The sequence below is a fragment of the Panicum hallii genome, chromosome 2 (assembly GCF_002211085.1).
Source record: "Panicum hallii strain FIL2 chromosome 2, PHallii_v3.1, whole genome shotgun sequence".
Taxonomy (NCBI): domain Eukaryota; kingdom Viridiplantae; phylum Streptophyta; class Magnoliopsida; order Poales; family Poaceae; genus Panicum; species Panicum hallii.
The window spans coordinates 24,078,373-24,092,061 of NC_038043.1; the positions used below are offsets into that span (position 1 = coordinate 24,078,373).

The following is a 13,689-nucleotide window of genomic DNA, read 5'->3' on the forward strand; positions in this document are numbered from 1 at the left end:
TATATATTATATCTTGCATTAAGTCTAGGAATTGAAATGGAACCCTAGATGCATTGATACTAGGAACCTATGTATTGTGCCTGAGTCCTTATCGAATAGATGCTCTGCTAATAGGACCGGCAGCAGTCAGGTGATTTCCTATCACTCGCGCAATATAGCAGTTGAATGTTTACTATTCTGCAATCACTATAAGGATGATGGACGGGGTCATGTGTAGTATCATGACTCGGAAGGTTACCCCGTCTGTGTTGATAAAAGTTGATAAGGTCGCAGTGTGTGGTAGTGGTGGCTAAACGTTTGAGAGTACTAGCCACAAGCCGCGAAATATGGGAAAGCGTTAAGCCTAGTAACCAATCGGCCCGAGGAGTGGACATACCTCCCACCACTCGTAATTTAGTTTTTCTCACGCACCGACGTGCGGGAGTATTTTCCGCGCAGCGGACAGGAGTACGGTCATGTAGTCACGCTACAGACGTATGTCCTGCACAATTGGTGTGCATACGGTCCTACAGTCGCTTGTGGTGGCCCTGTTCCACGAGTCGGAATGAAAGGCAAACAGTTGCTTTGGAATGATCTTTGGATGTTCCGGGTGTGTGAGTTAGGTTTACCCTTGCAAGGTCTGGAAATTCGATTCAGAATCGTCCGTTTCTCGCAGAGATTGAGACTGCTTATTCCTTCTGCCACGTAGAGTAAGAACAGTAACCATTATGGAATAATCTGGATGGATGTTAATCTCTACCTTGTTGGTCTAGAATAGGTGCTTACCTAGAATGCTTAATGAGACTAAAATCTGGAAGCTAAAACGTGAAAGTAGATCATACTCTTTGTTGCTTTTCAGCTGAAATCAAACCAAGAACCATTTCAAGCCTTCATGAGTCTAGTTACATGGCTAAGTATACCATGAAACGGGTAAGCCTTGCTGAGTATTAGTATACTCAGTCTTGCTAGTGAATTTTTCAGGTATGACCTTTGAGAACCCCACGGATAGTTCCGCATGGCCAACTTCTGTTCCGTTTGGCTGGTCCGTGGCGTGGGATCCGTCCCCGGCTAGCAGTGACCCTCCTGAATGACGCCATGCTTCGGGCTGAGTGTGGTGTCAACCTCCGCGACGAGTGGAGTCGCGCATTAAATTTTCTTCCGTTGTGAACCTGGACAAGCTGTTTAGCTTGTCATTTTAACAATATTTGTATAAGATTACCTTAAGTTTGAACGTTTTGTAATAATGTTTAATATCCTATGGTTTAAAAGTTGATGAGTTGTGTGCAACCGTAAACTCGCCTTCGTGCGAGGTAAACCTGCTTCGATCCTGCTGAACCGTGGTTGCATCGGGCGGAGACCCGACAGACCAATGGGTTGTTCCGTTTGAAGTGCATTGAGTTAGTATCGGCTGTATAGCGATGACTAGCGCACTTGAGCTGGAATAATTCAGACGGTTCTGCCACAGCTGGTATCAGAGCTGTAGGTTTACTCTTATAACTGCAGCAGCTCTTAAAAATATTTTTAGGATAAAAACTTGCTTAACAAATAAATTTACGAAGTACGTTGGATTCGTTAAGGTTGGTGCATAGAATGCAAAGCCCTAGGGGTTTATATGGGAGTAATCAGGTGGCTATTAGAATATATATGTGTATTGTCACTCTAACTTGCAGCACTACTTTGGGTCAACACTTAAATTTATGCATAACCCAACTTTATATTCTGTAACGACACCTTCGATGGTAAGGTAAGGAGGTAAGGATCCTCAGCCAACTGAGGGAGCTTGGCCTTCCCGTCGGTGATGCGAACCGAACGCTATTTCTCAAGCAGTGGCCTACTTGAGATGCTGCCAATATATCAACTTAGGTTGAGTATATTGGGAGTATATGGTTCGGCACAGGGTGTGGCGATCGCTGTTCATACCCCCGCATTTCGCGGTACCCCCGTAAATACGTTGTTTTGATGATGTATGCTAACGTTGTCTATACGGCTGTAATTGTACAGATGTTGTTTCTATAGTGAACAGTACTGTTTGGGGATGCTTTCATGTCATGCTGCCATGAAAGGTTCATATATTGTGAATATGGTTTTCTGCAGGTACACTAACCACGATTAAGAGGTTAAGATGGATAGGACTTATTGACTAGATATTAGTGAGAGACGTATGTGTCATGCCACCGAAATTAACCCCGTAAGTCCGAAGATATTCGGCAGTTGTTTTGGTTGTAAGGTTGAATAGTACATGCATGCATAATCCATTAATAGAAAAAATGAATGCTTGAATGTGTTGTTCTTTTAAGGACAGGTAAGGTTTTGTCTATCCTTAGTGTGGTTTCAATAGAAATCTTGTGGTAGCCTTAGTTGAGTATCTTAAACATGTATCCGATTTCCAGCCTTTGCTGTTACCAAAATCGATTGTCTTGTTCCATTTACCTTGTGAGTTCTCAGCATAGTAAATAAATCTCACCATCTGAATTCTTGTTTCAGATGGCGGCTCCTTCACACATCTTCTGGGATCATGCAGGGCATCTCCATACCAATGCCTTGCACTAGGAGGGTTTTCCCCGTCTTTTATGGGAATCCCTTAGTTTATTCTTCTACACGGAACCTCCCCAGTACGATGGAGTGGAGTATAGAGAGGAAGGTGTTCCCCGGTGTAGAGTTCAGATGACTATTCCTCAGCACCCTTTCCTTTCTCAGTGGCAGCCCATCGAGGTCGATGTGGTTGGTTATCGTCTCGTCGACACCATCAAGACTGCAGCTCTGGAGGCCATCCACATCTTCTATGACCAGCATCCCATGGAAGTTGCAGGGTATCCCATTGGTTTATTCCCTGCAATAGATTCCAGTGATCCTGAGTGGAATTTCAGGATAGTTCATTATGGTCATATGCTGGGAGATTCAGTCGAAGAAACGCTCCTTGGTACCATCAGATTCATGAATATCCAGCAGGTTGGGTCAGTTGATTGGCTTAGCTCAAGGTCATTGTCGCAATGCTGATCGACAGGTCGCTCAGATAGTGGAGCTTCAAGCCTTGGTTACCGAGAAGGAGGAAGTTATCGCAGCACGGGATGAGACCATTCTTCACTGGGAGGATCAGATCAATGAGAGTGATGCAATAATCACTCAACGCAACACGATCATTGAGTTCCTCCAAGAGCAAATCCACGACCTTATCCTTGAGGTCGATGACGCCCATGCTCACATCGACGAACTTCAGCAGCAGCTAGTACCTCCTGCTGTGCCTGTAGTACCTGAAGGTGGAGAAGAAGATCCGGAGGAAATCGAGGGAGTTTCTGATCTCGACTCTGAGCATGGAAACCTAGAACCCAATCCTCAGCCAAATCACTCCTCTTCCGGTAGTCAGTCCTCCGTAGGCGATCTCGACGATTTTTAGTTCACCTAAAATTGTCGATCTTTTAGATGTACTTAGTGTAGAATGCTGTGACATAGGTAGTGAGTAGCCTACCTAGACCTAGCGCCACTTGTTGTAGTATATGTGGCATGTGTACATATAGCTTAACCCATGGCAGTCGAACCACCCTGATGTACGATGTTAAGAACAACCAGTATCTGCGTTGTAATCTAATCCTCGAGTTCTGCCATCTTGTTCAATATCTTTGCATCTGAAATGAGTTGGTTGAATGGAACATGTGAACTACATATCTGCTAGCAGTATATCATCTGAAAATAGGAGTAAGAATATGGTTGTTAATGGATATCTCCTTTGTTTCAGATGGTTGGAGCTACTCATGGAACCTCGGAAGGTTTTTGGCCAGACCAAGCTAGCGGTTCCCAGCAACCGCCACCAGCCCCGCCGAATCTAGCAGAGGTTATGGCCCAATAGACAGAACTCCTCAACCAACTAGTGCAGGCTCAGATGGGCCAATACCATCACCAGTTCCGAGGTCGTGATGAACACCCATCGGCTAATTATCAAGACTTTCTCAGCACCCAGCCCCCACTGTTCCATAAAGCAGACGAGCCCCTCGATGCCGACGCATGGCTCCGCACCATCGAGTCTAAGTTCGCATTGTTGTCTGCCCCATGTTCAGATGAGAATAAGGCACTCTTCGCAGCCCAACAACTTCGCGGCACTGCCCGCATATGGTGGGACCATTACCATGCCATGCAGCCGGCTGGTCATGTTGTCACGTGGGATGAATTCCGAACCGCTTTCAGAGTGCACCACATCCTCGAGGGACTCATTGAGCAAAAGCTCAATGAATTTCTAAATCTGACTTAGGGAACCCGCACGGTCATGCAATATGCACAAGTCTTCAACCACTTGTGCCAGTATGCGGGTTATCATGCGGACACTGATGCCCGCAAACGTGATCGTTTTCGTCGAGGCCTGAATACCAAGCTTAAGGAATGACTAAATCTGGTAAAAGCCGACACTTTCAATGAGTTGGTCAATATGGCAATCACCCAAGAGGATTGCATCTCAGCCCACCGGGCAGAAAAGAAATGGAAGACACCCACTGGACCCTCAACGGCGCAACCGCCAAGGTATCGGTTGGTCCAGAACACTGCTACCCGAGCACCGCCCCGAAACAATCTGCCAGGCAGATGGGTAGCTAGGCCACCCCAGCAAGCTCGATTCAATTGACCACCAACACCACAACCCCAGCAGCAACAGCAGCAAGGCCTGCGGCCGAGCTTTCCACCGTCCAACCAAGGAAACAATAACTATCCTTGTTTCAACTGTGGCAGCCCGTCCCATTTCATTAAGGATTGCCCCCAACCCCGAAGATCATTCCAAGGGCAGACATCCAACCTGAACAACAAGGTCAAGGGCAAGAAGCAGATGGTACAAGTCCGCTAGGGAAGGGTGAACTTCACCACTCTCTCCGAACTCCCCAAGGGTGCGCCAATAATGACGAGTACTTTCTCTATCAACCATCAACCCGTGATTATACTTTTTGATTCTGATGCCACACATAGTTTTATCAGTTCAAAATGTGGAACAAAAATAGGCTTGAATCTTTATCCTACTAGTGAAGCCTATATGATAGCAACTCCTGGTGGTAAAATTTCCTCAAATCAAATCTATAGGAAGGTACCAATTCAACTGGGTAGTAATTTGATCAAAACAGATTAACTGTTATTGGACCTAGAGGGAATGGATGTCCTCCTAGGCATGGATTGGATGACTAGGCACCGAGTATCATTAGATATCTTTTCCCGAACTGTGGAGATAGATTCACCTGATCATGAAGCTACCATTCTCTATCTTCCACAACGGGAATGCAATAATCCTTATGCCTATGCTGTAGAAGGGATCAAGTTAAAGGACATCCCTATTGTCTGCGAATATGCAGACGTCTTTCCAAATGATTTGCCTGGAATGCCCCCAGACCAGGATATTAAATTTATCATAGAACTCCAACCCGGCACAGCCCCCATATCTAAGAGGCCCTATCGTATGCCACCCAATGAACTGGCCGAGTTAAAAATCCAACTCCAGGACCTCCATGATAAGGGTTACATTCGTCCAAGTACTTCACCATGGGGTTGTCCAGCCCTATTCGTGAAGAAGAAAGACAATAGCTTAAGGCTATGTGTAGATTATCGTCCTCTCAATGCAGTAACCATCAAAAACAAGTATCCTCTGCCCCGCATTGACATTCTGTTCGATCAGTTAGCCGAAGCCAAGGTATTCTCTAAGATTGATCTTCGCTCCGGCTATCATCAAATCAAGATCAGGTCAAGTGACATTCCAAAAACAGCCTTTTCCACCAGATATGGACTCTACGAATATCTGGTTATGTCATTTGGTCTTACCAATGCCCCAGCATATTTCATGTATCTCATGAACTCTGTCTTCATGCAAGAACTTGACACATTTGTTGTGGTCTTCATTGATGACATTCTGATCTACTCCATGAATTCGGAAGATCATGCGAAACATCTCCATGTTGTTCTTCAAAAATTGAGAGACCACCACTTGTACGCCAAATTCTCTAAATGTGAGTTTTGGCTGGATACCGTGAAATTTCTGGGACATACCATCTCCAGTGATGGTATATCTGTTGATCCCAGTAAAGTACAAGAAGTGATGGATTGGAAACCTCCAACATCAGTCCATTAGATCCGTAGTTTTCTTGGTCTAGCTGGCTCTTATCATCGTTTCATTCCTAACTTCTCAAAAATAGCCAAGCCTATGACTGAATGATTAAAGAAGGGAGTTAAATTCTCCTGGGATCTAAAATGCGAAGATGCATTCCATACCCTCAAAGCACATCTCACTACTGCCCCAGTTCTAGCTCAACCAGATGTTTCAAAACCTTTTGACATCTATTGTGATGCTTCCGGAATCGGACTTGGTTTTGTGCTTATGCAAGACAACCGAGTGATTGCTTATGCATCGCGAGCGCTCAAGACTCATGAACAGAACTATCCTACTCATGATCTTGAACTCGCAGCTGTTATCCATGCACTTAAAATCTGGAGACATCATCTGATGGGTACAAAGTGCCATATCTATACTGACCATAAGAGCCTCAAGTACATTTTCACGCAAGCAGACCTAAATATGAGGCAAAGACGCTGGCTAGAGCTTATCAAAGACTATGATCTGGAAGTACACTATCATCCAGGCAAAGCCAACATTGTTGCGGATGCACTTAGTCGCACGGCACATTGCTCTTGCTTATCAGTAGAGGCTGCCAATGAGACACTTTGTTGGGAGATGAGAAAGCTCAATCTTGAGATCATTCCTCAAGGCAGCCTGAATCATCTCTCAATTGAAGCTACACTTTGTGATAACATTGTTCTGGCACACAACAGCGTAATAAAGGGGTCATAATCATTAAGTAGAAGTTGGCCCAAGAAGAAGGAAAGTACAAATGCTTTCGAGTAGATTCCGAAGGGATTCTATGGTTTAACGAGCGTATCGTTGTACCCAAGGACCATAAACTTCATAAGCAGATATTGGACGAGGCTCATCTGTACAAATTCTCTATGCACCCTAGCAGTACAAAGATGTACCAGGATTTGAAACAGAACTTTTGGTGGACTCGTATGAAGCGAGAAATTGCAAAGTATGTCTCGGAGTGTGACATCTGTCAAAGAGTTAAAGCCAGTCATCTCAAAACTGCTGGTATTCTTCAACCTTTACCCATTCTCTCTTGGAAGTGGGAGGATATCAGTATGGACTTTATTGTTGGCTTACCCAACGCCTCCCAAAGACATGACTCTATTTGGGTAATCGTTGCTCGATTAACCAAAACTGCCCATTTTCTTCCCGTTCATACTACATATAATGCCAAAAAGTATGCCGAGATCTATCTGGATCAAATTGTTCATCTTCATGGAGTGCCCAAGACGATCATTTCTAATCATGGAGCACAATTCATTGCTCGGTTCTGGGAGCAACTTCAATATGCTCTTGGAACTAAGTTAATCCGAAGCTCCGCATATCACCCTCAGACAGACGAACAAACTGAAAGAGTAAATCAGATTCTGGAAGATATGCTTAGAGCCTGTGTACTTCAGTATGACAAGAATTGGGATAAATGCTTGTCATTGGCAGAATTTTCTTACAACAACAGCTATCAAACAAGTCTCAAGATGGCCCCGTTCGAAGCATTGTACGGTCGCCGATGCCGAACTCCTTTGAGTTGGTCACAAACCAGCGAGCGTAAGATCTTTGGACTGGACCTTGTCACTGAAGCCGAAGAACAGGTGAACACTATTCAAAATAATCTAAAGGCAGCCCAATCTCGACAGAAAAGCTACGCGGATATACAAAGAAGACCATTACAGTTTCAAGTCGGAGACTTCGTACATCTTCGAGTATCTCCAACTCGAGGTATCCAACAGTTCGGCGTAAAAGGAAAACTTGCTCCTCGATACATCGGACCCTTTGAAATCCTCAAAATCTGTGGACTCGTAGCTTACCGTCTTCAACTTCCTCCTCAGTTAGCGGCCATCGATGACATCTTCCATGTATCTCAACTTAGGAAGTGTGTCAAAGTTCCTACTGAGATCATCGATTCCCAAGCCATCAAAATCGAGTTTGATCTAACTTTTGTCGAACATCCGATTCGAGTACTAGACACCAACGAAAGAAGTACTAGAAGAGAAACCATCAAGATGTTCAAAATTCAATGCGACCATCACACTGAAGAAGAAGCGACTTGGGAAACAGAATCCTATCTTCGATGAAATTTCCCAAATTTCCTTCAAGCCAATTCCTAAATCTAATCGTCTAATTCCATCCAGTTCCGGAATCTCGGGACGAGGTTCTTTTTAGGGGGGAAGGCTGTGACATTCAGGTAATTAGGGTAAAAACACACTAGATTCTAGTATAAAGTGTGCATACTTGGTTCTGTATATGTGTGTTCAAATTTGAATACAAAAGGAAAAAGGATATTTAAGTAATTCTGAAAAAATAATTCCTTTAGTGTAAAATGGGTGAGAATGGGAGGTGAAATCAAAATATATGCAGGTTGTTGTGTAAAAAGTCAAGAACTCACTGTTAAACCCAAATGGAGGTGAAACTACACATAGGATGCAAGTGTGGTGCAGAAATTTAAAGGGGATTTACTTAAAGTTTAAAGCTTTGCCAAGTTTTATGTTAGTTTCAAATCCTTTGCTCTTTTGCAACTAGGCCTTAAAGCAAAGTTGTAGATCTTGTTAAACTCTACACTTTTGCTTTTGGGCACATTTTCATTTGAGCTATGGTTTGAAAGTTAGCTAGACTTTACAATGGAGTCCCTGTATTTTTTGAAAATTTCGAGTCAGTCCTTTTGTCTACCTCCAGCCCCTCTGCTCTGCTCTGTTCTGATTTCTCTCTGCCCGACGCCCCGCCGCTGCTTCGCCGGCCATGTGCCGAGCACCGGCCGCCCTGCGCCGCTCTAAACCATGCCACGTGCCGCCCCAGTGTCCGCGCCGCCGCTTCCCCGAACTGTGCTGGCCTCTTCCCGCCTTGCCACGCTACCCTGCCATCTGCCCGAGCCGCTCTCCGCCGCCGCTTATCATCATCGAAGCCCGACCGGTGTCGTTGGTCTGTGGCCGGCTGTGCACTTCTCCCTCCCTCTCTACCGCACTGCGCCTCCCTATAAAGCCCGACCGAAGCCTCTCTCGCTTCCCTTCCCTCTCTTCTTCTCCACGAGCGTCAAGCCGAGCCGCCGAGCCATCCGCCGGAAAAATTCTCACCGTCCCGTCCTGCCCATCTCAATTCCAGCATGCCAAGGCCCCCTCACTGCCCCTACTTGCCCCTCGAACCACACTAGCCAAACCTGCTCTTCTCCTTGGCCGGAATCGAAGGAAGCCGTGCCGCCTCCGCCGCCGTAGGAACCCGAGCCGCCTCACCGTCGACGACCCCCTTCCGCCCCACCTCCGACCAAATTAGGTACCGCAATCGCACCCCCACACCTCCACGGTGCTCATGCGCGCCCCGTCCATCCACGTTCACCGGCCCCTCGCCGGGAACATGAGCACGCCGCCACGGCCACCGCCACTGCTCGCCGCCGGCCATGCTCCACCGCTTTTCCTGGTGCACATCACCCACCATCGGGAACAGCATGTCCTGTAGGCGGTGTGGGACCTGTTCCTCCCCACCAAAGACCTCGCCGCCGGCGAGAACACGCCGGTCAGACCCGCCGGCCGCCGTCGTGGGCTGGCAGGGACCCATTTACAATTTAGATTTCTGTTTTAGGGGCCCTTATGCTTAAACCCGAGGGCCTCTCTGTAAAATCCTCTTTCAATTCTTGTTTGCAAAGCTGTCAACTTGTAAAATCCATAAGAATGTGTAGAAAAATCCAAAAATTGCCAAACCAGTTTTGTTGGGATCTAGAAGTCTAATTCTACAACTTTTGCATACAAGCTTATTTTCTTGTGTTTCTTGGTGTGTAGCCTGTTTAGGTCATGACTAAGCTTGCGTAAAAATTTCATGCTCAATACTGCTCTGTAGTTTTAGTTCTTTTAAATTTATGCAAATCAAGTTTGAAATGGTTTAAAATTTATTTAAGCATGTTCCTAAGACTTTCCTGCTTAGATCTTTTTACCATAAATTAATCTATTGATAATTAGTTCAAAATTACATTTTCAAGAATTTAAAGCTCTATTTGCTTAAGGTTTGAATTTTAAACTTGAAGTTTGAATTAAAATTCAAATTTGTAGTTTCTGTTTTCAAAAATTTATGAAAATTTTACAGTGAGCTTACTTAATAAAAAAATAAGCTTACCCATAAAAATGCAGGGTCAGAACCTTTATGGTTTTCAAAATAAAAATCGAACTAGTCAAATTACTTCAAAGTAATTCAATTAATATGACAATCAAATTAGGACACAAATAGTAGAATTGGATCCAACCCCCTTGTTTCATGAGTTTATGTTTGTTAATTTGTTGGATTGCAACTTTGTCGTGAAGTAAAATCCTTAACTCAAGAACCATCTCACTTAAATCATTGCATATCATGTAGAGTCAACGACACTCGACGACGGAGATTACAAGCTAGTCCTGGAACAAGATCAAGGGTTTTCTGAAGACCCGGTAAATATCGTCGAGACTTTAACTGAAGCTCCGAACCAAAGTTCGGAAGTCTCTGACACCACTAACCCTAGCCCCGCTCAAGAAGGCAAGCCCCGGTGCATAACCTAGTATTTCAATTTACTACAATATTATGCTTATATATTATATCTTGCATTAAGTCTAGGAATTGAAATGGACCCCTAGATGCATTGATACTAGGAACCTATGTATTGTGCCTGAGTCCTTATTGAATAGATGCTCTGCTAATAGGACCGGCAGCAGTCAGGTGATTTCCTATCACTCGCGCAATATAGCAGTTGAATGTTTACTATTCTGCAATCACTATAAGGATGATGGACGGGGTCATGTGTAGTATCATGACTCAGAAGGTTACCTCGTCTGTGTTGATTTGAGAGTACTAGCCACAAGCCGCGTAATATGGTAAAGCGTTAAGCCTAGTAACCAATCGGCCCAAGGAGTGGACATACCTCCCACCACTCGTAACTTAGTTTTTCTCACGCACCGACGTGCGGGAGTACGTTCAGCGCAGCGGACAGGAGTACGGTCATGTAGTCGCGCTACAGACGTTTGTCCTGCACAATTGGTGTGCGTACGGTCTTACAGTCGCTTGTGGTGGCCCTGTTCCATGAGTCGGAATGAAAAGCAAAAGGTTGCCTTGGAATGATCTTTGGATGTTCCGGGCGTGTGAGTTAGGTTTACCCTTACAAGGTCTGGAAATTCAATTCTGAATCATCCGTTTCTCGCGGAGATTGAGACTGCTTATTCCTTCTGCCACATAGAGTAAGAACAGTAACCATTATGGAATAATCTGGATGGATGTTAATCTCTACCTTGTTGGTCTAGAATAGGTGCTTACCTAGAATGCTTAATGAGACTAAAATCTGGAAGCTAAAACATGAAAGTAGATCATACTCTTTGTTGCTTTTCAGCTGAAATCAAACCAAGAACCATTTCAAGCCTTCATGAGTCTAGTTACGTCGCTAAGTATACCATGAAATGGGTAAGCCTTGCTGAGTATTAGTATACTCAGTCTTGCTAGTGAATTTTTCAGGTATGACCTTTGAGAACCCCACGGATAGTTCCGCATGGCCAACTTTTGTTCCGTTTGGCTGGTCCGTGGAGAGGGATCCATCCCCGGCTGGCAGTCGTTTTAACAATGTTTGTATAAGATTACCTTAAGTTTGAACATTTTGTAATAATGTTTAATATCCTGTGGTTTAAAAGTGGATGAGTAGTGTGCAACTATAAACTCGCCTTCATGCGAGGCAAACCTGCTTCAATCCTGTTGAACCGTGGTTGCATCGGGCGGAGACCCGACAGACCAATAGGTTGTTCCATTTGAAGTGCATTGAGTTAGTATCGGCTGTATAGCGATGACTAGCACACTTGAGCCGGAATAATTCAGGCGGTTCTGCCACAATTACAATTATCCTTTGAGCCCATTCTTGCTCATGGCCCACCTTCTGGCCCAGCCAAACTATGGCGATAACACATGCCACCCTGGTTTCGGCAATAATAATTCTGAAACCATTTTTTTCTTTTCCATCGCCTCGCCTCTTCGACCTCCAAAATCCGTACACGTGTGCCACTTCCACTTCCACGGGATGTGACTACTCTGCATCTAACTTCTTGGAAATCATTACGGTGCCGATCCGTATCCCATTCCTACCTTTATAAACTCGACCTGGCAACCTGTTCATTCATATTCTTCCTCGAGCCGATAGCAACTGCACCAGTATGCCCCTCTTTCTCCTACAATGGCTTCCTCATTCTCTACTTCCTCCATCATCTCCATAGAATCCGAGACAACTCGAGAGATGACCCTGGAGTTCGACCCCACAACAACCTATGAGGCCTTCGCTCCTCTGCACTGGGATGCAGAGGAGTGGGATTTCCAGGCTTGGTCAGAGGATGATGAATCCCTGACCAATGGTGAAGACGTCCGGTTCCTCTTCAACGGGAAACTGGAAGATGAAGATGGCAACGACGATGTGTCCTGGGAAGGGGACTTCTCCACCTCAGAGAAAGAAGTCAATGACGCATCGACCGAGGAAGACTCGGCAGTAGGAGGCTTCCTGCATGGTGGGTCATCGGAGGACGACGAAGATGATGATGATGAAGAGATCGAAGGCAGCAGCGGCTACAACGATGACGGTGGCGGAGATGATGGGAGCAGTGACAACGACAGCAGTGATGATGATAGCGACATTGGTGCAGCCCCTCTGATCAAGCGCCGCAAGGTCTTAGGCACCTACTGGTGGTAGATCGTAGGATTGGTATTAACTGCCATGTACTTAGCCGATAGATCGGCTTTAGGAGCAATCGGCTCCCCTTTTTTCATGGTTTTCCCTATGAATGAAATCTTTCATTTTAGTCAACAACTATCGAGAAGCCGATTTACCGGGAGCCGATGGCAACGCATCGGTCCTTTCCTAGTACCGTACTTGTTTTCTACCTTCTTTCAGGGCTTGAACATCTATGAGCTGCTCTTGTTTGACCCTGCATCCGTTGGCTTGACCATACTTGAAGTAGATAATCATCAACCATAGCCGACTGGTGTCGCTAGCCAACTTCTCCGCATAAAGGACCTGCTCTCAGCTCCAATTGATACTTTGGTCCAAGATTCCGACGAAGTGAGGCAAATTCTTGAGGAGATCAAGCCCCAACTCCTAGAAATCCTTCAACTCAAACTCTAGCCAACCGGACATCTTCCCTTCTTTCGGGTGAAGGTAGAAAAGGCTCGGCAAAGGATTGAAGCCCGTCGCTCACAAGCCCCCTTAAAAGCCGATATTGCCGAGAGGTGCCGACTACTCACTATACCACGGATGACATTTAGCAACTGATACTAACTACTAGCTGTTGGTTGTTAAAAGGTTAGGATGGAAAGTTGGTAGCTAAAAGCCGTTTTAGTAATAGTCGATCAGTTGCTAAAACTGTACGATTATATCAACAGACGATCGGTTGGTAAATATGTTATATCGAGACCGACAGTCGGTAGCTAAAGGTTTAGGCGGGCAGACTCCCGCGCGCCCAAACTACGCGCGTAAATTTTAGTTGAATTTGCAGCCCAAATCGAACAAGTGGCCCAACAAACGGCTGCCCCCCAACCCCTACCCAACCCTAAGTGCCTCACGCTCCTGCCTGCACAGCTGCGCCCCCGCCGCCGGCCGGCGTCCGCACGCCCGCCGCCGCCCGCACCCCCTGCGGGCC

At 45.5% G+C, this 13,689-nt stretch overlaps 1 protein-coding gene across 1 annotated transcript in view; it reads left to right on the plus strand.

Annotated features, from left to right (window-relative positions):
• Window positions 1-12,743, plus strand: part of LOC112880926 (acidic repeat-containing protein-like) — a 58,209-nt gene extending 45,466 nt beyond the window's left edge. Inside the window, exon 2 of the mRNA XM_025945653.1 lies at window positions 12,418-12,743. Within this exon, the coding sequence (XP_025801438.1) occupies window positions 12,418-12,743 (326 nt within the window). The remainder of the gene's footprint in view (window positions 1-12,417) is intronic.
• Window positions 12,744-13,689: the final 946 nt, after the last annotated feature.